This window comes from Ixodes scapularis, unplaced genomic scaffold (genome assembly GCF_016920785.2).
Source record: "Ixodes scapularis isolate PalLabHiFi unplaced genomic scaffold, ASM1692078v2 PGA_scaffold1__304_contigs__length_218370807, whole genome shotgun sequence".
Classification (NCBI taxonomy): domain Eukaryota; kingdom Metazoa; phylum Arthropoda; class Arachnida; order Ixodida; family Ixodidae; genus Ixodes; species Ixodes scapularis.
Window position 1 is genome coordinate 159,330,971 of NW_024609846.1, and position 21,308 is coordinate 159,352,278.

The 21,308-nt window shown below is 45.4% G+C and overlaps 1 protein-coding gene across 1 annotated transcript in view; it reads left to right on the top strand.

Moving 5' to 3' along the window:
- The window catches only part of LOC8054055 (neprilysin-1), a 257,784-nt gene that overhangs the window by 146,923 nt on the left and 89,553 nt on the right, over window positions 1–21,308 (top strand). The window contains exons 5-6 of the mRNA XM_029994983.4: window positions 8,834–8,883; window positions 13,960–14,046. Of these exons, the coding sequence (XP_029850843.2) occupies window positions 8,834–8,883; window positions 13,960–14,046 (137 nt within the window). The remainder of the gene's footprint in view (window positions 1–8,833; window positions 8,884–13,959; window positions 14,047–21,308) is intronic.

Here is a 21,308-nt window from a genome sequence, read left to right on the forward strand (position 1 = left end):
AGGCGCCCATGAAGCGTTCACGCACTGGAATCCACTGCTAAGCGCTCGCGCTCTGTACCCTTGCCCGTGCTCTGTGCCATTAGTGTGGATGCCATGTCTCAACCCGAATTGCAGACAAATTTAATCACCGCGTTCCTCGTAGAGAAGCAAGGACAAAGAGAAGCAAGGACAAACAAAAACACGCTTCCACACATTCAATCTGGGTCTCGAGGCCAATACTCGGCGTCATTTATTTTGTGCTACGTTGTCAAAGTTAGCTTAGCTTTCACGGTACTTCAAATCTGTCAAAGCTAGCCGCGCGAAGGCATGAAAATGAGTCGCCAATGACAAAGCCACGCGCTTTCGCCGAAGTGCGGGGCTGCTGTACACTGGAAGCTACACAATGCAGCACAGAATAGTTGACGGAGAGTATTCACGGCGAGAAGTTTGGGTATCGCCGCCTGGTGGAATTTTTCCACAACCCAGAGTGGGGATACTTCAACTTCCTCTGCTGGTGCAAGTACGTGCAATGCCAAGCTTCTGTGCACCATGAAAATTAAAACTTAACCACGTGGGTAGCACGTGCTCTACCCACAGTGAGCGAAACAGAAGTGCCCCCAGCGAGCTTCTCGCCGCGAATAAGGAGTATTCACTGGACGCCATATTTATGGGGGCTGTCTAAAGCGCATGCTCAGAACGAGCCCACATCAATAGGTTGCTACGACCGGCAATCTTGATGGTGTGGAATGCACGTTCCAAAAGAACCGTGGAAGCTCGCCATCAGCACGCGCTCAGCAGTAGCGCACACAGCTATGGCCGCCAGTGAATACTTCCGATAGATTACCGAATTATAAACTATCTTGTTAACTCAGCAATTCTGGGAAATCGTCCTCCTGTCGAATACTTGTTTCGGAGATTTCTTTTGCAGGAGAGTCGTAGAAACCAAGGGCGCCCTTAGAAATGGGAAGTAAAACTAGTGACGGTTAAAAGTAATTTTAGTACTTTAAAAAGTAATTGCTCTTGTGATTACTTTCTAGTACATTAATTAAAATGATTACAAAATTACTCCAGGAGGTAGACGATTACAGGTAGTTTCATTACTTGTAATGAGTACTGCACAAGTTTGCGTACGAGAGCCTTGGGTGGTTTTTGGATATGTTGCACAGGTGTCACTTTCATGTGCGCCCGGGTTTATCAGAATTATCGCAAGTGTAAATTTATTCAGGAGTGGGGGATGTGAGCTGTATGCTTTATTGAGAAGTTCACGGAAGTTCTGCAAGTACTCTTTTTTTTTTATGAAATGCGTCTTAATCCGAGAAAATCGAATGGCCTTGGAGCAGACAGCTTGTGCGTAGTTTGAACTGCCGGACGCGCTAGTCTCGGAGTTTTCTTATTTGATTTGGAAGGAGTGGGTGCCGCCATGTATCGTCGTGAAAACCCGTCGCGACGGCGGAGACAGCCGTATCTGCTGTCTTGGCAAATTCGGTATCTCGGTGCGTCGGCGGCAGGCCTCTCCTTCTGCCAAGCTCGAAAGCGCAACAGCGTGGAGAGCGCGACGCGCATGCGTTCTCTCGGACAGGGTGACCGCATCGCTCACGAGGGATTTGGAGCAGAAAGTACGCCATCCAATGCGAATGAGCAAAGTCAAATGTATTTTGTAGTAAATTTTTTGGGTTTCGCTTCCCCCGAGGAACGGCTCTGCTCCGAGGTTGTGTGTAGCGCCTTGAGGCCATAGTGGTCTTGAATTGCGAAGATCCCTTTGTGACAAATGAAGTAATCACCAAATGAGACGTTTTATCGGACCCACTAATGTATCTATTGGCCGCTGTGCTATGTCGTGACATCAAACGCCCGCTGCGCTATCTGTTGGCGCGTTATCCCCCGTGAAGTTGTGGGATCACGTGAGGATTTCATAATTCGGGAGCCAGCTGCGAGCGCTGACAGCCACGTGTTTTCGAAGGCTCCCGTGAGACATACTTAATCACGCTGTTTTCGCCCTCTTTCCTTTTTTCTCGTGGCACCGAGCAGAGGCGTTGTCCTCCAGATCACCCCCCCCCCCCCTCCCTCCCACGGTCCCAGTGTTCTATTCCCACTCAGTTGCTTTGTAAACTTCGCTCGTTACAACTACTTACGCCTAATTTTGAGTACGCACGAATAACTATGACTAAGGATGCCCTGTCTTTGGATACCTACGCATGGCCTGCTATGGGTTGCGCATGCTTTATGTTGCCTTGCCTGTGTGTAACGCTTTTTGTCATACACGGGTGCGACACTTTTCGTATAAAAGCGAGCCCATAGACACATTCTGCGGTAAGAAAACTTTGTTGGGAATGTTTGGGATGTTTGATTTAACATAAGCAACAAAGGGGGCAAATAAAATAATGCGGATATTACGCCTCACGACTCTTTTTTAGAATAAAACGTTTCAATGACCCGCAAAATCGTTTTTTCGTTTTTAGTCTAAAAAGGCTTAACTGCATACCGAGCCATAGCAAGCATTTTTTTTTGTTTTAGTTGTAACATGATTGAGACAATTTGCACTTTGATATTTTTTAAAAGGTAAATGCACCACCCAGCTGCAGCTTTGTGCGAAATTACTGCTTCAGGATGCGAAATTGATTTTCGAAATTTACTTAAAGTGGGTTAGATATCTTGGACCTCCGGTGAAGAAGACGACGTCGATGTCCAAACGCCTTCAACGACAACGTTTTATTTTTTTCATTTCTCGAGGTTCCTCAGTTTTGTTCTGCGGGACTACGTTTGGACTATCATAATCGAAACATACGATATCCTTATTTGTTTTAGTGAGAAAATAAGATGCATTTCAACGTTATCCACAGCTGTCGCTGTTTCTAGGTGCTCCAGTCGGTCAAGCAGCTGGGAAGTTTCGCATTTTATTTTGCTTTCACGCTCGACGACTGATTGAACGATACTGCGGTGTCTCCCAGAGTCCCTTGCTGTTTCTTCGGCGATGGCTGGGTCACATTCATCCGCTAGAGGTGGCGCTTTTTAGTCGGCGTTGTGATTCAGCCAATGCTACATTGAAAACATTAGCGTTATATTTTTTTACGAGGTAGTGCCACACAGTGCAGGCGGCAGTCCATCGCCCGGTTTGTATCTTTGCTATCTTTGTCTATAGACGCTTTACACACGCGCCAAATTACAGCCGCCATTGATGACCTTCAGTTCTCTTTCTCAGATGCCAGGCAACTAAAACGGGCGTTGACGAGCCTCCACAAAGGTCAGTGCTGTGGAGAAAGACACAGCAGAACCTAAAAGGGCTATAACCTGCCCTGCAGTGGTAATGATCAAGTGAGGTAGTTTTAGTTAGAGGTAACAAAAACTGAAGTTCACTTATGGCGGCACCCATGCACAGGTGCTGCAAAGCGTCTATACTATTTATTTCCTTTTTTTTTAATTTCATCTTCTTTCACAGCGTAGCAAGCCGGCACAAAGCGCTGGCTGACCTCGCTGTCTTTCTTTCAATAAATGCTAATTTCTCTCTCTCGCCCGGTTTCTCAGCAGTCACATGCGCCGTGCGTATCTATAGTATAGCAGCTGTTGCTGGTGTCGGGCATACCCAAGGACCCCTTCTTTGTTAATTGCCAGGCAGCAGTGGAGCATTTAGAAATTAGTCTCTAACTTAGTAACATATGTTGCGATGAAGTCAAGGACTCTGCGACTAGTCCCAATCATTCTTAATTTCGAATTGACCCGCGCTGCCCTACCGGGCAGCGCGAGTCATCGGCGATAATAATAGTGATGCGCGAGGACGAAGATAAAATCCCTATCACAATCCGTCCACCCCACCTCGGGAAGGGGAAAAAGGAAGTGCGATTGCGGGTTCTAGTTAGCGATGCAGGGAAGCCGTGAGTAGCGGCGGTGGTAAACCTTCAAAACGTTTGACATGAAGGACCTCTAAAGTGCGATCACAGCAACCACTAGATGGAGACACGGGTGCGGCAATGTAGGAAACGGGGGATGTTTGCTCGATTATTAGCTAAGGCCCAATGTATTTGTGGAGAAACTTTTCAGCTCGTTCAGGTTGTCGGGAGGGAGTCAAAACCCAAACAAGTTGACCAGGGACGCAGGAAGTAGGGGTATGACGCTCGTCGCAGCGTTATTTGGCGAACTGTATGTCTTGACCTGCATAATTGTGCGAGCTGGCGGCATTCTCATGAGCTATCATCAGCCAGCACTCTACATTTCCTCTCCAACTTTCCTCTCACATACGTTGATCGTTTGGCATCCTTCCGCATAATCGTGGCCAACTATTTTTAACAAACTCCTCTCACATATTTCTTTTCCTCTTTCCCGCTGCCTATGTGAGTCTTTCCCCTTCCTGGATGATAACAATCTGCATGGCATTAAACCCTTTTTCCCGTTTTATACAACACATCTCCCCCCTCCCCCCTACTTACGGTTTCGTTTGGACTGTCTTAAAAGGCAACTGGAAATAGGTTGTTCATGGGGGAGGAGACTTCGCGACCATACAGGGCCCTAATATATGCAAAGGTAACAAATCGTAGTGTAAGTGTTCCCGTTTGTGTGGACGGAAGATACATACATAGATATCGTGTCGGCAAGACTCTTACGAAAACGTACTGTTAAACCGTTAGCTTGTAGTTAATAAGATTATGTTTTCTTGTGAACTACTTTACATAATGATAGCATCAGTTGTACTGGAGTGAAACTGACGACCTCTGTCACTTCAGCGGACTTGTGGCGCGCCATGGCGGAGAAGTATAATGTGAATAATGAAATGCGCAACTTTCTCAGATGTTGGCGATGTTAATGCAGCAGTTTCAATGTATCTGGTTTAGTGGTAGACAGTTCTAACAATCCAGAGATTGCCGTGGAATAACAATATAAATGGGCCTCAAGCGTGTTTCACATGCCGCGATTTTGGCCCTAGAGCGGCGCGATTTCTGCCGTCGCGGCGCTCGTGCCGCTCAACCGTTGGTGCGGGCCAGAGCGCCGCAACTACAGAAATCGCGCCACTCTAAGGCCGAAACCGCTGCATGTGAAACACGCTTAACGGATCGATTCCCACTGCTTGGAAGGGCTTGCTGGGGCAAAGTAATGGTTGAAGATAATCAGCAGTGCAGTGGTACTAAGTTTTTGATACTGGCGTCTCAAACACGTCTGGATATATCTGGAGACAGAAGTCAGGTGTTCGGGGCCGAAAGGATTGTTGCCTAATCTGAGCATATATATTTTTATATCCCATATGCTCTGAGGTGGGCGCTTTATTGAACGATCGAAAAATGCCTTCCCGCATTTGGCGAGGGACAAGGATCCGGCGATTTCCGTCTGGTGAAAAATTGTTTCGAAAAGAATCCTTCTAAAAGTTAAAAATACTGTAACTTTTTTCGCAATATTTATTGAAAGAATAATTGGTTTATTAAGATTGTTGATTATACCTTTCGTCTATGGACCCTTAGAATTTTCTAGAGTATATAGGAGATTAACTACTGAAACTTCAGAAACATCGTCCACACAATCAAGGTGCTTATCAGGCATGCAGACAGGAAGTATAGTGTTACCACTGCAGACAGGAAGGATTGTATTACCATTGGCAAGTGCAGGCGCGGATCCAGAACTCGGTTTTGGGGGGGGGGGGGGGGGGGGGGCGGGGCGGAAAATTTGTAGTTGTACTATTCTCCCACTCTTTCGTGTGCACCGGGGGGTCCCCCCATGTCAAAATGCCCTCCGAGAAGCGGGGAGGGGGGGGGGGGGGGGGTCGACCTTGTGTGGGAGGGGAGGGGGCGGTCGCCCCCGTCACCCCCCCCCCTCCCCCCCCCCCCCCCCTTGGATCCGCCGCTGGGCAAGTGTTAGTATAAAATGAAGGGTGATGAATCCTTGAGTTAGTAAGATATCTGGCAAATCAGTTACTACAAAAGATCCTAAAACACATGACTCACTCTAGAAATCCATCACCAGTGAAGCCAGAGGAGAAGCAACGACATCTTCGCAAACACGTAGACTGAATTTGGAATAATTTAGTTAAGTTCACGGCTGTTTGAACCTTCCAGGAAGACCTATTGCATTTGCAACTGATGACAGCTTCCGCTAGCTTGAGAAAATTCCAACCCAAAATCAAGTCGAGGGAACGTAACAAGACCATAAATTGAATAGTCTGACCTTGTATAAAACACAGGCCGTGCGCCGGGTGGCGGAAAGAATGATGTCTGTGGATGTTGCCCGTAATGAGCATCAATAAAGGGGTGTTTTTCGTGCAGGTGTAAGCTTATGTCCTCTCTAATAACGGAAGCAATTTTACTTCTGTCTGCAGAGTCGTACAGAAGTAAACCGTCAAAATGTACCTTGATTAAATTGGATGGGTCAAAAATAGAATCACGAAAACTCTTATGTGGCGCAGATGCTCCCCCAACAATTGCGGAATTTAGTTTCTTATGTTAGATCTTGCTTTCGTTATTAAGGCCATGGACGAGAACGATCAAGGATATGTAGACGGGGACCAGCGGCGAGGAGGATGCTAACGAAGTGGTGGAAGGGCTTCGAAAGACAGAGACTGATCCCGCATCTGGCGCCGGAAATTTGTGTGGTTGGAAGCAGGTTGACCCCTTCGCTTTCGCTCGTAGTAGTGGTCACGTGTGTCCTAATAGTGTTGCCTTCTTCGGCAAACTCGTACCGCGTGGCCTGTAGTTTTGCACTAATATCAGATTAGCCATGACTCCTGTACCTCATGCTGTGTTGACGTCGGATGAGGTATTATTGCGCCAGGCAGGCAAGGGACCACGGTTCAAGTCGGATGAAATGGCAGCCAAGGCTGGGAAATCCCTGGTGATTTGAGGAATATCAGAACGGCTATTATCATCAAAAGGAAGGGTCTCATCAGTCGCAGAAAAGAGTCGATGACTTGATAGGGGTTCGACTGCTGAAGCGAGCTCCTGCTGGATGATGCCACGCGAGACAGCTTTGGTGGTTTCATTTGTGGTGTTACTTGGAGTAGGTCTAAGAAATAGTGAAAACTCATTTCGTACGATCTGTTGTATCATTTGTCTTAGAGAGTCAGTGGATAAGGAAGGTATTGTAACTTAATGGCTGTCATGCAGTGCACGAAGTTGAAGGCGGGAGTTCTGGGCGTCTTCCAGTCGTCGGCAGTGACTGGTGATGTCTTTGACGGAAGTGGGGTTTTAAAGTACGAGGGCACTAGATTCCTTTTCAGTGATGCCTATTGATAACGTGGCGGACACGGTCAGCCTAGGACATGTCTTAGTCAAAACGGCGGCAAAGCGAAAGGACATGTTCAATGTGAAAATGTAGGTCACACTGGAGGACTGAATCATTGCTACCAACTTCCGTTCTGCTTCAGCGTTGCGGTTGGCTGGTTTGCCGAAAATTCCGGCTAGCTTGGTTTTGAACCTGCAGTCATGTGGTAATCCCAATTTCGTGATTGGTAAACCATACATTAGCAACATGGGAAATATCTGATATGGCATTGCGCAGTTTGACTGAGCCCTTCACTTATTTTAAAGGCTAACTAGCTCGTAGGTGTTGTGATAGGTGTCGCTACCATTAGGTTGTATATATATGTGAGAGAGTAAAGAGGCAGACGAAGTTACTCGTTTTGTTCCACCCGGACCAGGCGCGTGTGTGTGTTTGTTCCTCTCTGACCTCGACGGTCGCCGGTCTCTACGATAGACGTTGAGCTAGTCTTTCATGTCGTCTTCTCAAGCTCCCGCAAATACTTTGAGATGTCGGAGCTTGCTGGGAGTAAAGCTGTCTGCAGCGGCTGGAGCTTCCATGTAGGATTGTTCATTGGAGGCCATCGTTGTTGGTATCCGTCTTTTTGGAGCTCCAGAGTGCAACAAACTTGTCTTTAGGGAGCCTCACTTGACCTCTACCATATAACGTGATAAAGACAAAGATCCTGCGACTAGTTCCAACGATTTTTTTGTTCGAACAAACCCGCGCTTCCTGGCGAGGCTCGACCGGGCAGCGCGAGTCATCGGCGATGATAATGGTGGTTCACGATGACGACGATGAAGACTCCTTTAGAATATTTACTAAATCGTGTGCATTGACCAAAACCCCTGACAACGGAATCGTTTAGATGCCGTAATGTAATCGTAAATGGTTGGGGACAGAGCCTTATAAAGCTTTATGTGGGCAGCCAAGGAAACTTTTTCCAAATGAAGATATGTTTTTTATGGCGTTGATATATACATAGCACATAGTACAAAATAAAGCTGGCGCTGTAAAGCGAAACTCTGCAGAATGATAAAATTAGTGCTTCATACTTTTCTGAGCATTGAAGTATGGCAGCGAGTAAAAATTGAGATCGAGGATTGTTTATTAAATGCGCGTCAGTGCTACGTTACACTGTCAAGACTCAATGTAGACAGCTTTCCGAGAATGGTTTAGGTACCTGGAATCAGGCATAGTGAAGATAATTTTATTTAGGCAGTGTTGAAAAAAAAATGGCACCCGCGAAAACGTGGACTCAGCACAAAGTAGGTGAAGGAACAATGTCAACAACGGAATCCGATAAAGTATGTGCCAGGTAGTCGGCGGCAGCATTTTCAAGGAGGCGTAGACATTATTCTAACGGGGATGGTTCCACCTCGCCTCTTCGATCAGAGTGCCTGTCTCGTAGATAGCAAGGCTTGATTTTCAGAAAGTGCTGTTGGAAGTAGACCGTGGAGATGAATGTCATTTGCAGCGCCAGTTTTTGTAGAATGTGCACGGGGGTAAAGTAAGGCTAAGTCAAATAGAAGGACACATAAGTTGATTCATACGTAGTTAGTTGAAGCAGTGAGCAATTTACTAGGAACGGAACCCACTGGTTTTAGCTGAAGGAAACTACAGCGTACTTTTGTTTTTACAGGTTCAGCATCTTCGACAGTTTACGCATAAAACTTATGCATCAACTCAAAGGTAAGGCCTTTTTACATCCTGTCTTACAAATAAATTTTTATATCGGGGTACACACATTTCACTATAGAATATCAGACTTTAAAACGCAATTAATGTCTCCACGATGCAAAAAAAAAAAAAAAACGCTTTCATGGTGTCTATTTATTATGTCTGAAATAATAATCCATTCCAAGAGAATAACAAAAAGTAAAAAGAGTCATTATCGCGTTTTATCTTACGCTAAATATCGTCCTCACAATCAGAAGAATGATGATGTCAATGATATTTTGTTTAAAGAGTTGCCATCCCAGGCAGCACGCCAGGGAAATGCCCAACTTCGCCCGAGTTGGGAATCATAGGAGTCTTACTTGGGCCTAATACAGATTTGCTTCAACGTGCGGCATAGTGCTTTAATTTTGCCCTAACTAGGCTGACAAATGCTAAGACTGACTTCTTATTTTTTTGTTCCTCCACGTGATTGCTAAAAGGCCAGATATAAACGAAATTTACACGTGACAACCAATACACCTGCACAATCTGCAGTGAATCCTAATTTTGGCATTTGTTGTAATCAGGCCCACAGATTACAAATCACAAATGAAGAACCGCGTTGAAAAACCCTAACTTTGGGACTTGTTTGACTATTTATGCTCGAAGATGCCAGGTGGAAACCGATCAACCGGAAGAAAAAAATTTTAATTTCTTCAAGAACTGAGACCCTAAAACGCAAGGTTGCAGCAGAACAATCAGCGAAGTCTAACTCTGAAACTTGTTTGGAAATTTATTTCCAAAATATACAAAATCTGGCCAAAAATAGCGAGTTTGGCCTGCTACTCCGTAGGCTTTCAGGTTTTACCCAAATAACACCTTAAATATCTGTCGGCAGAAAAAAATACAAAATCAACTAAATCAAAAAAAAAAAAAAACGTTGAATATTGACTTGCAAAAGCCATTTTCGCCGAGCTTCCTCAAATATAGACGTTCGTAAAAGATGTTATATTACAAAGAATCATGCACCCGGCTAGTCTTCACTGAGCGATAGCAGTGGGTTTTTGAAAACAATGCCGAAGTGACTGTCCTTCATGGCAGAGTTATAGGTAGGGATATTTCAGGACAGTGGCTTTACAGGTCAGTCACAGTTAGTGCCCTTGTTTTAAGCATTCAGGTCAGAACAAAAGGAAAGTGTTAAAAGCTTTTTTCGTGATTGGTATTTTTTGCTTGTTCTGGAAAATAAAAGTCAGTAAATTGTGGACACTGTATTTGACACCATTCTATTTTGGAAGCTTCATTCCAGGAACTGGACGCTGCTGTTCACGTGGTCATTTTTTGTATTTTCCTCCCCAGCGCGAATGTTCAGCGGCGTTCTTAAAATTGAGGTATAAGGTTTAAAAGAGCAAGCAGAGAGGGACGATAGGAAATAACACATGCGACAAGGACAAGGGCCTTATACTTACCATGAACTAATTAGCCCAAACCAAAGTTTTAATTAAAATTGAGCACTGCGAGCAGAAAGGAGCAAGCAATTATGACGAATACGAGTCTGTCAGTGTTAGCGTGCTTCTATTATAACAGTCAAGTGTAAAGGTTGGTTGCCCGACGAGATGAAAATTTATTAAAAGATGTAAATAAAATGTGCAATCTTCATTTACTGTCTGGAGTATTTATGTCCATTTATGTTTTTGCCGATAATCGCCGGTTTGAACGCCTACACGAGACAATTTACCGAAATTTGATTGAGCTTAAAAATAAATAAATGCGGAGAAACATCCGTCGATTTTTCTTATAAATACGAAACAGAGAAGTCTGTGCCCCAGTAATTGACGTCGAGTTCTTTGGATTCGGGGCACTAAATTGCTTCACAAAACCACACTTTGGTCAAAAGAACTGAGCTACTTCAGATCCGTACAAGAAGAGGTGTGTCTTATACCCGTGCCACACAGGCAACTCGAATGCCATTTGCAACGAATGATATTTCAACGATCGGCCAATCAGCGCGCGACACTCTGAGTGTGGGGCGGTTCACGCGCTACAGATCGCGAGCCCATTCGTTGATCACACGAATGCCATTCGTTGTAAATGGCATTCGAGTTGCCCGTGTGGCACGGGTATTAGTGTGCGCGAGTGCGTGTTAATATGTGGGCGGAATCATTTTCCAGTTGATGCACGTTTGATCGTTTCACTGGGAATGTGTGCGTGTGTGTGCGTGCGCGCGCGCGTGTGTTTTTGTATACTGAGCAATATTTAGACAGAAACTAACTGAACATTAAACCTGAAATAGACAAAAAGAACTCGGCGTCTTAGGATTCACCTTATCAACCACTACAGACGTCGGGGCACGAGCGTTTTGCGATAAAATGAAATGACCTAATTGCCAATCAATATTCTTTTGTCCTGCGCAGCTCAATCAGTGATATGAATGCCAATGCCAAAATGTGTCATACCAGTATATCCTAGAAAATTTCTGACTGGTAAAGCCTTGTAGTTTGAGGTATCGCTGATCCCCAATTAAAGATTTAATAAATTAATTAATATACACTACCAGTCTTGAAGAAAAGTCAGAAGGGTGAACTGGCAGAGTGCAATAGCATTCGTAGTCACAAATTAATATATTTTTCACTGTTTGCAACTTTCGACGATAAACAATTTAATTTATCATAGCTCGTTACAAATTAGAGTTGCAAAAATATATCTTATGATGAGAACTAATCTAATTTGTTTGTGTTTAGTTATCGTTGCATTTAAAAAGGTTGTTTTAGTAACATAATTGTAGATATGAATGAAGTAATTCTCATCTAGCAAGTTGCAGACAACTTTAACCAAGTCACAATTTGTCCAGTAGTTCTAGGTTGACTTAGTGTTATAAAATGCTAGTATATAGGAGAGAGGAACTAGCTTTAATTTTACCACTTTATATTTCCTTCACTTATTTCGTTCTGCTTTCTCTTCGAACCAGAGCACCAATATGTTTTTGTATTGTCGCAAACGACTAAAAATGATCCACAGGGATTGTTCTAAAGCGTTAGGCTTGCGAACGGCGTATTTGCCGAGAAAAAAGTATTTCCAAAAAGTCAGGTTTAAAACGTAAAGACCTGCCTTTTTGTGATCTAGATCTATCTAGACCAGTTAGCTAGATAGGAAAATAGTGTACCCATTTCCTTTCTGAATAACTTCAAAGCGGAAGTGTCGCTTAGCTTTCTTTTGTTCCCCTAATTGATTACGGCAAATATGGGCGCTGGCGTCTGCCAACCGGCCAATCGCACACTTATTTTGCTGTGCACTTGTACGGGTATTTTCTTCACGTTCGCTCAACGCGTCACTTCTCAGATTGCTTTTTTTTATCTCTGTTCAGTTTAATGGTTTTGATATTTTTAAAGTTATGTTGAACAAAACTAGACGTGTTGCTCTCCTTGGTGGGCGACGGGAGAGATAACCCAAACTCCTTGATGACTCCACAATCGCCTTATCAAAATTCAAAAGCTTGCATCGAAAGGAGACAAACAATTCGTCGGAGCCCTCGCAGACTTCCCCATTTTCGCCATCCTTCTCAATGCCCTCAACACAGCCGCCAAACCCCGGCATTGTAAAATGAAAAAAAAAAATGACAGGAAACATTTGATGTCTCATCCTGAACACTTCCGGTCACTGAGTTGTGATATTTCAAATTCGGTTGTATAGCGCGTTTGCAACGGTCGTAATCTTTTTTTATATAACTATCATCAATATTCGGTACACGCATGCAACTTGCAACATATTTAATTTTGTGAAAAATGAATTCTCCTACGATATGATTCGATATGAAAAAATCAAAGTGGAGCCCGGATTCTGAGATGACGCAGATCTGTAACAAGCTCTTTCGCACGCGAGAATTTTTTTTCGCGATAAAGTGCTTTTGGGGGTGAATTCTACCAGCTCTTGAAGTTTTTGAGAGAATAGAAACTTTTAGCAAACCGTTGCCGTGTTTCGTGTGCAGCACAACCGGAGCCTTTGAAGCTTCATTTTAAGCGCGCGTCCCGCGGTCACGGTACCACCCGGGCGCGCGCTTGAAAGCATGCTTTAAAGGCCCCAGTAGGGCGGTACGCAGAAAACTCTCGCGGTTTTCTAAACTGCCCTAATAAGGACTTTTAGGAAACCCTTACAGCAGTACAGGAGCCTTTGAAGCATGCTTTTAGGCTCGCGCTCCACGGTCACGGTATCACTAGGAAGATCGCTTAAAAGCATGTTTCAGAGGCTCAAGTACCGCGGCACGCGGAGCGCGGTAATGGTTCGCTAAAAGTTCATAATAAAAAAAATCACCGATGTATGGATTGTCAGTGCCTCTTCTCTGCATTTTAATTTTCTCTTGTCATGTTAGCAAAAGAAAAAGAGGATATATGGCATACCGACGGGAACGCTACTTCTGTGCGCGGCAAACGCTTATATCTCCCACCAAAACCTTTCGACAGCTGAGTTTACGTGCTTCCAATTTACACAAGGCTAAAGAGTCTTTTTAATGATACTAAGAACCATTCTCTTATTACACCCCCATTCATCTAATTCAATAGTAAGTGTTGAGCTCAGCGAATGACGGCAGGAAAATGCTTTAACCGTATTTCGCGATCCCGAGCTCTGGAGTCGCGCCTTTCAACATACTATAGATCAAACGTATCAATATCCTATTTAATTTTTTGCAAGATGAGCCTACAGGAATGCCTCGAAAGTACGCATGGCATTTCTGATGTTGGCAGTAGTTTTGGCGGTATGCTCGAGACAAATGTATAAACGACATCAATATAAGAAACGAGCTGTAATTAAAAACCTTAAAATAAAAAAAGAAACATGACCGTTTACAACCCATTACCATTTTCCCGTGCTTTATTATAATAATCGAGCTCCTTTGAGCGGTCGTTAATATAAATAAAAAATGTACATTAAACGTCCAAACATGTCCCGAAGGGCTCAACCTATGCCACGACCTGAATTATCGAGTGGTTTCTATTTGAAACTCATTACTGGTAAAAGTGCCGGTCGTCTACATTCTCAGCTTTGTCGCGATTTTATAGAGCTGTTTTTTCCGGAGTTAGGCCAAGCTAACCAGATTTTCTTGAACCTTCCCGACAGACATCCTAGAAAAGGCACCTTTCAAGGTGGAAAATCAGAACGTGACGGACAAGGTCGCCATCGCCTACCGAGCCTGCACCAACGAGTGTAAGTCTTCGAACGTCGAACAGCACGGCCACATGGGCCTCCATAGAATCAGAAGCCACAATCGCAATCTAGGAACATTCCTATATTGCAAACTAAAAAGTTGCGAATGCACGCAGAGCGATAGATGGGTCTGTTGCTTGATATTTAAAGATCCTGGTTTCAATCCGTATCATATTTTCCACCCACACTCTACATATAAACAATATACAAAAAAACGCAATCGGCCGTTTAATATAACGTTGCTGTAGTTGAAGGGAATAAATATAGGTGACAGGAAGCTGACAACTTTTAGTTATTGGTGACTGCGTCTCCGACGTTGAATCAAGTCAGTGCAGTGACAAGTCCACTTAGAATAGTAAAAGCATGCGCGCTGTCATTCTGACGTCATCACAGTGAGATCCTGCGAAGTCACAGCACATACAACAACGCAAGAGGACAGGAACATGAAAGAAATAGGAAAGGACAAAGTGCTGCTCACAACTGGTACTTTATAGAGAAAGACGAGAAGGAAACGTGATGTAACTAAATTAAACTATAAATAAGCCTTTTCAAATTAAAAAAAAACACCTAAAAATTGAGATAAATGAAAAACGAAACTACTTACCCGAGATGTCAAGCCACTGGAACAATGAAGCAAAGTGAACGGAATAAGGGAGAACAGAAAAAATGAAAGCCGTTTACAACTCCATGTAACGCAGAATTAGAGCGCAGCTCTTGAGAAGGAGGAGGGAAGGACACTGGGGGAGGTGGGTCAAGTGACCTCGGGTGGCGGGGGGTCACGTGACCTTGGGGGTCACGTGACAATGCTGATGACGTCATCAGTGACGTCATCAGTGATGATGACGATGACGATGCGGATGCCGGTGAGGTCACTAATGACGTCATCAGTGATGATGACGATGACGATGCGGATGCCAGTGACGTCATCCGTGATGTCACTGATGCCGTCATCAGTGGCGATGACGTCAACGGGGGTCACGTGACCTCGGGGGTCACGTGACCTTGGGAGGGGGGGTCACGTGACCTGGGTAACCATCGTGACTCTCGTGAGGGTAACCCTAGTAACCCTCGTGAGGGTAACTCTCGTGACCCTCGTGAGGGTAACTCTCATAACCCTCGTGAAGGTAACTCTCATAGCTCTCGTGACCCTCGTGAGAGTAACCCTTTTGACGGTAACTAACCCTCGTAACCCTCGTGAAGGTTACGAGGGTTAGTAACCCTCGTAATTCTCGTGGGGGTAACCCTCGTGAGAGTAACCCTCGTAACCCTCGTAACCCTCACGAGGGTTACGAGAGTTACTCGTGGTTACGCCGACGCCGACGGCGACGGCGACGGCGACGCCGCTCAAGCCGGGAACGGGCGCCTAAGAGCTGCGCTCTAAAACTGAAGGTCGTTTATGGCGGCGCCCATGCACAACCTCTGCGAAGCGCTCTATATGTCATGTTCAAATAACTAGCCCAGGAATTGATTTTAACGAAGAAACTGATTGGATACGAGTGTTACGTCAGTGCTCGGTTGGGCCTCGGGTCCAATCAACGCATCGAAGGACGCTCGGCATCGGACTCGGGTCCAGTTGCCGAGCAGCCGCGATTCGATTGTGATGACGTTCCGTGGAGGAAGAGCAGGTCGTTCGCAGGCCTCGACTGTTCTATAAGGTGTTGGCAGTGTTCACCCACCGGCCTGCTCCGAGAGTCAGTTTGAATCGTTTCTTTTTCTTGCGGTGTTTCGTCTTTCAACGTCACGTTTCTTTGGAATTATATTTTTTTTTTTTTCAAACGTATGCAACTGAATGTTTGACTTCCATTCAGCCCTTTCTAGGCATCTTTGGAACGCGTATCAGACAAGCGATAAATTCCGGGGCAGTGGACACATGTCGGCGGCTGATATGCAACAAAACTGCACTTGCTCAGAAGGCGTTCCGCAGTCCGATAGTCGCGTTTAAGACGAATATTGAAATGATTTATGCACTGCTCCGCGGTTGGCTGCAGCGCCTTACACGTGACCGGAAGGGCGATTCCCACCCACTAGTCTTGGATTGACATTTGCTCGGGGCACAAGAATATATCAACCGACCACCACTGTGGTGAGGCTTCTGCTTCAAATAGCGCTATTTCTGCACAAACTTAGAATACCTCGATGGTGGCGTCGAATTACACAGTAGGGACAACCTGTCGTCTGTTAGCGGAGCTTCTATCGTGCCTCTCACCTGAGGCTTTAGGTATGTGCGAAGCGATGAATTTGCCATATGAATGTATTGTTGACAGACTTATTGAGTATTATCACTCGTAAAAACTGGCGATTTTAAGTTTTCACTTTTTTCCCTACAGGTGGAATTTACTGGACGCCGATATTAGGCTCGTTTTTTGAAGCTAGGCTCGAAAGCAACTCCCACTTATCGTCTACCAAGAGCAACGTTCCCGATTGGGTCATCTTCATATTCGCACACGTCCAACGGAAGTTACACTTAATCAAGATCCTTGTTCCTGACAGATGATAAATGAGAGCTGGCTATGAGCAACACGCTCAAGCGTGTCGTCCAGTGAATACCATTTATCTAAAATTACCATCTACAGCGATAGCCGTTACGAGCTCCCTCCACTACTAAAAATTACGTCAGTTGTTGATGTTTTAGTTGGCGTATAGTAAGGTGTCCGTCGTCGATGTTGCCAAATCCTCGAAAAATATTGGCCGCCGCCCGAGGGAGTCGCACCTGGGTTCGCTGCGTGCGAAGCGGAGGCGTTACCTCAAAGCTACGCCATAGCTTCTTCTTTCTTTTTTTCTTATTGCGACAATGCAGACAGCGCAAGTCATTTCAGTAGATCTATCGCTAAATTCCCCAAGCTCAAGGAGCGTGCGCGTGTGTAGTAACACGCGCTGCGCGTAGTTCCTTCTGCAGCAGTACCTGTTCTAAAGTAACACTCGAAAACGCACGTCACATGGTACTTGGCACGCGCGTTCATCAACATCTTAGTTTGGTAGCTTACTTCAAATATTTATTACAGATGAGGCGTATGCGTGCAGCCCGTGTACCTACGTTGCCAACACAATTTTTGATGGTCGAGTAGTTTACCAAAAAGTCTATTTAAAAGTGCACAGCAAAACATTGCAGCACGCGTCAAAATCCTGGCCACTCGAGGAGAGGGCCTCACTGGCTCAGCTAGTATCACTAAGTAAGTTACGCTTCAGAGTAACGACATTTGGCCATCTTGTGGCTTAAAATCATGGTTGCCAGTTATCTGGAAATTTATCTGAGATCACAAGAAACGCTTTTCCGTTCTCCAGGAATGTTAATACAGTTCGTGACAGAGCAAACCAGCACTCTAAAACATGCCAGCATGTCTACTTACCCGGAAAGAACTCAAAGAGCCAATCTCTGCGATCTACGAAATCAGTTTAGCGAATGATGAGGGGGAACATCTGTTTAGAACTGAAAATTAAGTCTGCACTGCTGTATTACGCAACACAAGCATGACCCTTTGCATTGCGTAATGCCACAACGCAGACTTCATTTTTAGGTCTAGATGGATGTTCCGCCTCGTCATTCGCTGAGCTGATTTCGTAGTTTTGGGGTACACTCTAAAAAAAGTTTGTGCGTCTACTTTTACGCACAACACTTGGAGAGCCAATCACCGCAACTTACGGAGGCAGCTCAGCAAATGACGATGCCGAAACATATGCTTAGACCAAAAAACGCAGTCTGAGTTGTGACATTAAGCAATGCAAAACGTCACGCGTTCATTGCTCAATGTCACAACTCAGACTGCGTTTTTTGGTCTAAACATATATTTTGGCATCGTCATTCGCTGAGCTGCCTCCGTAAGTTGCGGTGATTGGCTGTCCGAGCGTTGTGCGGGAAAGCAGACTCACGGGCGTGTTTTAGAAAGTAGACGAGTGTTTTGGGGGTAAGTAGACGCGCAGGCATTGTTAGAGTGTAGACTGCATGAGCTTCCCAACAACGAAACTAATGCTGAGGAAGTCGCACTTTTGAATAATGACGATTAGCAGTTGCGTCTGCTCTGCACACGCAACAAGAAGGCGGCGCCCACAACAATATCGGGAGCTGAGTGCTGATACTCTAAGCGTGGCTCGTTTAGTGTCCCTGGGCCCAGCCATTCGCGCTTATGTTAGCGGGCCGAAAGACCATTCTCAACACGCCTCACAAACCTGAAAAAATAAAAAAATAAAACCGTACTTTTTTTGCATTGGCGTTGAGAGCTACGCTCCAGCCTTCACAGTCCGTTCTAATATAGGGTTCGTGTAGTACGCGATGCCCACTGCAGTAGGTCATATGCAAAATCCTTGCCAGCTATCATCATCATGTCATTAGGAACCGCCATATTGAGGGGTTCATCATATCAAAGATCACATCTTCCAGTTGTGGACGAGACGCATCTGCATTTAACTCGGGTTTCATGATATCAGGGCAGTTTATTTGTACACTCAACGGGTTGCTGTTTAGTTTCGGATCATAAAAAAAAAAAAAAAAAGACGGCCGCAAAATTCTGGAAAAGGAATTGTCAGCACCGAGGTCGCAAGACTCGTCACTCAAGCAGTGAACTGGGCCATCCAGGTCAGTGAACGGTATTTCTCGAAGACGTCCTGTGAAGCGTTTGAACTGGGCATGCAGCAGGTGATCATATTTTAGTTCTACGACTTCCACTTTGCCGGGACTATTGTTCTTCGGGCGAAACCGTCGGTGCGGGAACACCCCCAATATGGAGGAAATCTGACAATTGATCACGAATACACTAGATGGCGCTTCTTTTCGCACACGAGCTCGTGCCGAAAACGCGCTTTCACGTGCTCCGGAACAAGGAAGAAACAAAAAATGTTTGAAACGCGACACCCTGACATAACGCAGCTATGGCTCTGACTGCTCATTTTGTGATGTTCTGTCGCTTTGGGGCGATTTATATTTTATAACTTGCCAAGTGAAACCAATTTTCAGCTGCCTTGGCGACTTTCTGTGTGTCTGTCCTTCTTGCTTCCTCAATCTTGTGGTGGCGTTATTTCAAGCATGAAAGGTTCGCCTCTATAAATAGTATTTTCATCGCAGTCTAGGCGTATGAAATATGAAGCCTGTTTATGTTTCAGCTAAGTGTGAAAAAGTTGCCGTGCCTTTCATTCCGATGGTAAGAACCTTACGTCTCAATAATCGACGCAGCCCAATCCGCCTGAAGGTAGGTGCTCAGGCCTCGCTAATGACAAACCGAACGGGCGCGATGCCCATCGGCAGCTCGAGACGCTGATAATGAGGTGAATGCGCACTCCACAAATGGGAAGTGACCGTGAACAGCACGGATCTGGTGCTTGCCAAAGCATCCTTAGCTACATGACCTTTAGGAATCCAACGTGAGTGGGCTGCAGAGTAGGCAGCAGGGACCATATTCACACCCATTCCCATTCTCCTCTACTTGGACCGCGCCCAAGGCTGTGACGGATTAGAGCCAGTCTGACGCCGCGATAATTCCACGTGACACTGAGAACGGGAGGGAGATATACGCAGAATGTGGGCTCACGTAGCGAGAGTTCTTGGCGCGGTAGTAAACAGGCCACCTTATCGCTTTCATTGTGGCCTACCATAAGGAGCTAAGGAAGCCGGTGGAGCGTGATCAGATTCAGCGATTAAGATTGACGCACTCGAGATTTCGCATATGGCCGGGTCGGCGGATGTTTTGAGCAGAATGGAACTCTTCCAAGTCGCCGGCGTTCCTGGCAGAAAACCGTTTGCGCAAGTGTTAGTAACGAAAAACAGTCCGACTGCCTGGTTTAGCCTGTTTGCGGAAATGGACTAACCTTTACTTTGAACTTTTGAACTGCACAAACAACAACCTGCAAGGCACGTTCGCTCGCTCCAAGATGTCTTGCAATATGTTTTCAGTCAGGCAGCAGCAAAAGCCGTTGGTAAAATGGCGGTCATTCTTGTCGAGCTGTTTATATTAAAAAATGCTAAGGGTTTTGGGTAGTGATGGCTTGAGTCCGTCTTTTCGGATCTACTCTAGAAAAAGAAATCACGCGGCCCGCATGCGGCCCGCGACTCGCTGGAACGCGCCCCGCAGGCAACAATCTACGAGACCCGGTTCCCATTTCTCGATCGCTAGAAGTGACATGCGCCATAGTGATCTCAAATCGCCGATTCATTTCCGCTCAAAACATTTAGCTCCGCTCTTTTAGCTTATTCACATTGTTTACACTTACCTATGTTCATTTACCTTTTGTTTCGCTTTATTTTATGCTTCCAAGCTTTTTGTCATGTTAAACACCTGTGCAATAATTCCGCCACTAGGCTGCAAGCGCGAACACTTCGTTGAAGGATGCATCTCGGCTGCGTGAACTCTCGATCAGCAGGAGCAACTGCCAGAGACAAAGTTACAAACTCAGAAATACTCGTCTTAATACAAGATATCACCATTAAAAGACAAGTTTTTGGGGCAAGGCTAGAACTGTCAAATTAACGGACTGTGTTATAGAGACATGTTGAGCTTGGTTAATTAATTACTGAGTGAATTGAGCAACAGGAACCGCAGTATACTTGCTATTTTGTTCTATTAAAAATGACAGCACGTTGACTGGGCGGTGTCATCTTAATTCTTGTCATCACATCAGGTCAGGGTTGAAAGTAGTCATATAAACAAATCAAATCTCGAGATGTCAGTGGCGAAATTGTCGGTTACATAAAGCATAGAGCACGAAGTCTCTTTTCTTTTAAAACTTTTTGAAATACCCCCCCCCCCCCCCCCCCTCCCTTCGACCTTTCCGGGGTGGACTAGCTGGCCTCCACACTCATATGAGTTTGAGACCTTTCCGGGGTGGACGATCTGTCCCCACAGCCGGGTGTTTACTAACACAGCATAACAAAGAAATTGAACCTCGTCATGCACGGCCTGGACACGAGCGCTTCGCCCTGACCAGTGCTATGGTCGCACGAGGAGCGGCCTTCGAATCGTCATCTTCGATATCGCTGATCAAAAACAAACAATAAAATTCGGTTTCTTGTCCCCACAGCTGAAGCGTGCCGCTAGAGGCGTGACTGTTCGATCTCCTCCCCAATAGTCAGTGACAACTAAAACAGAAAACAACAGAAAAATAACTTTGGGAAAGAAGGAACCCCCCCCCCACCCCCTCGTCAGCGTTGCGTCCGCTTTCTCCGCTCCCAGCTTCTTTTCCGTCACCCTACCTTCTTAACCTGCAACATCTTATACACGAACTCATTTCTGTTACGTCACGGCGCGCCGGTGGCGCGTCGGACGCACTTCCGGTTT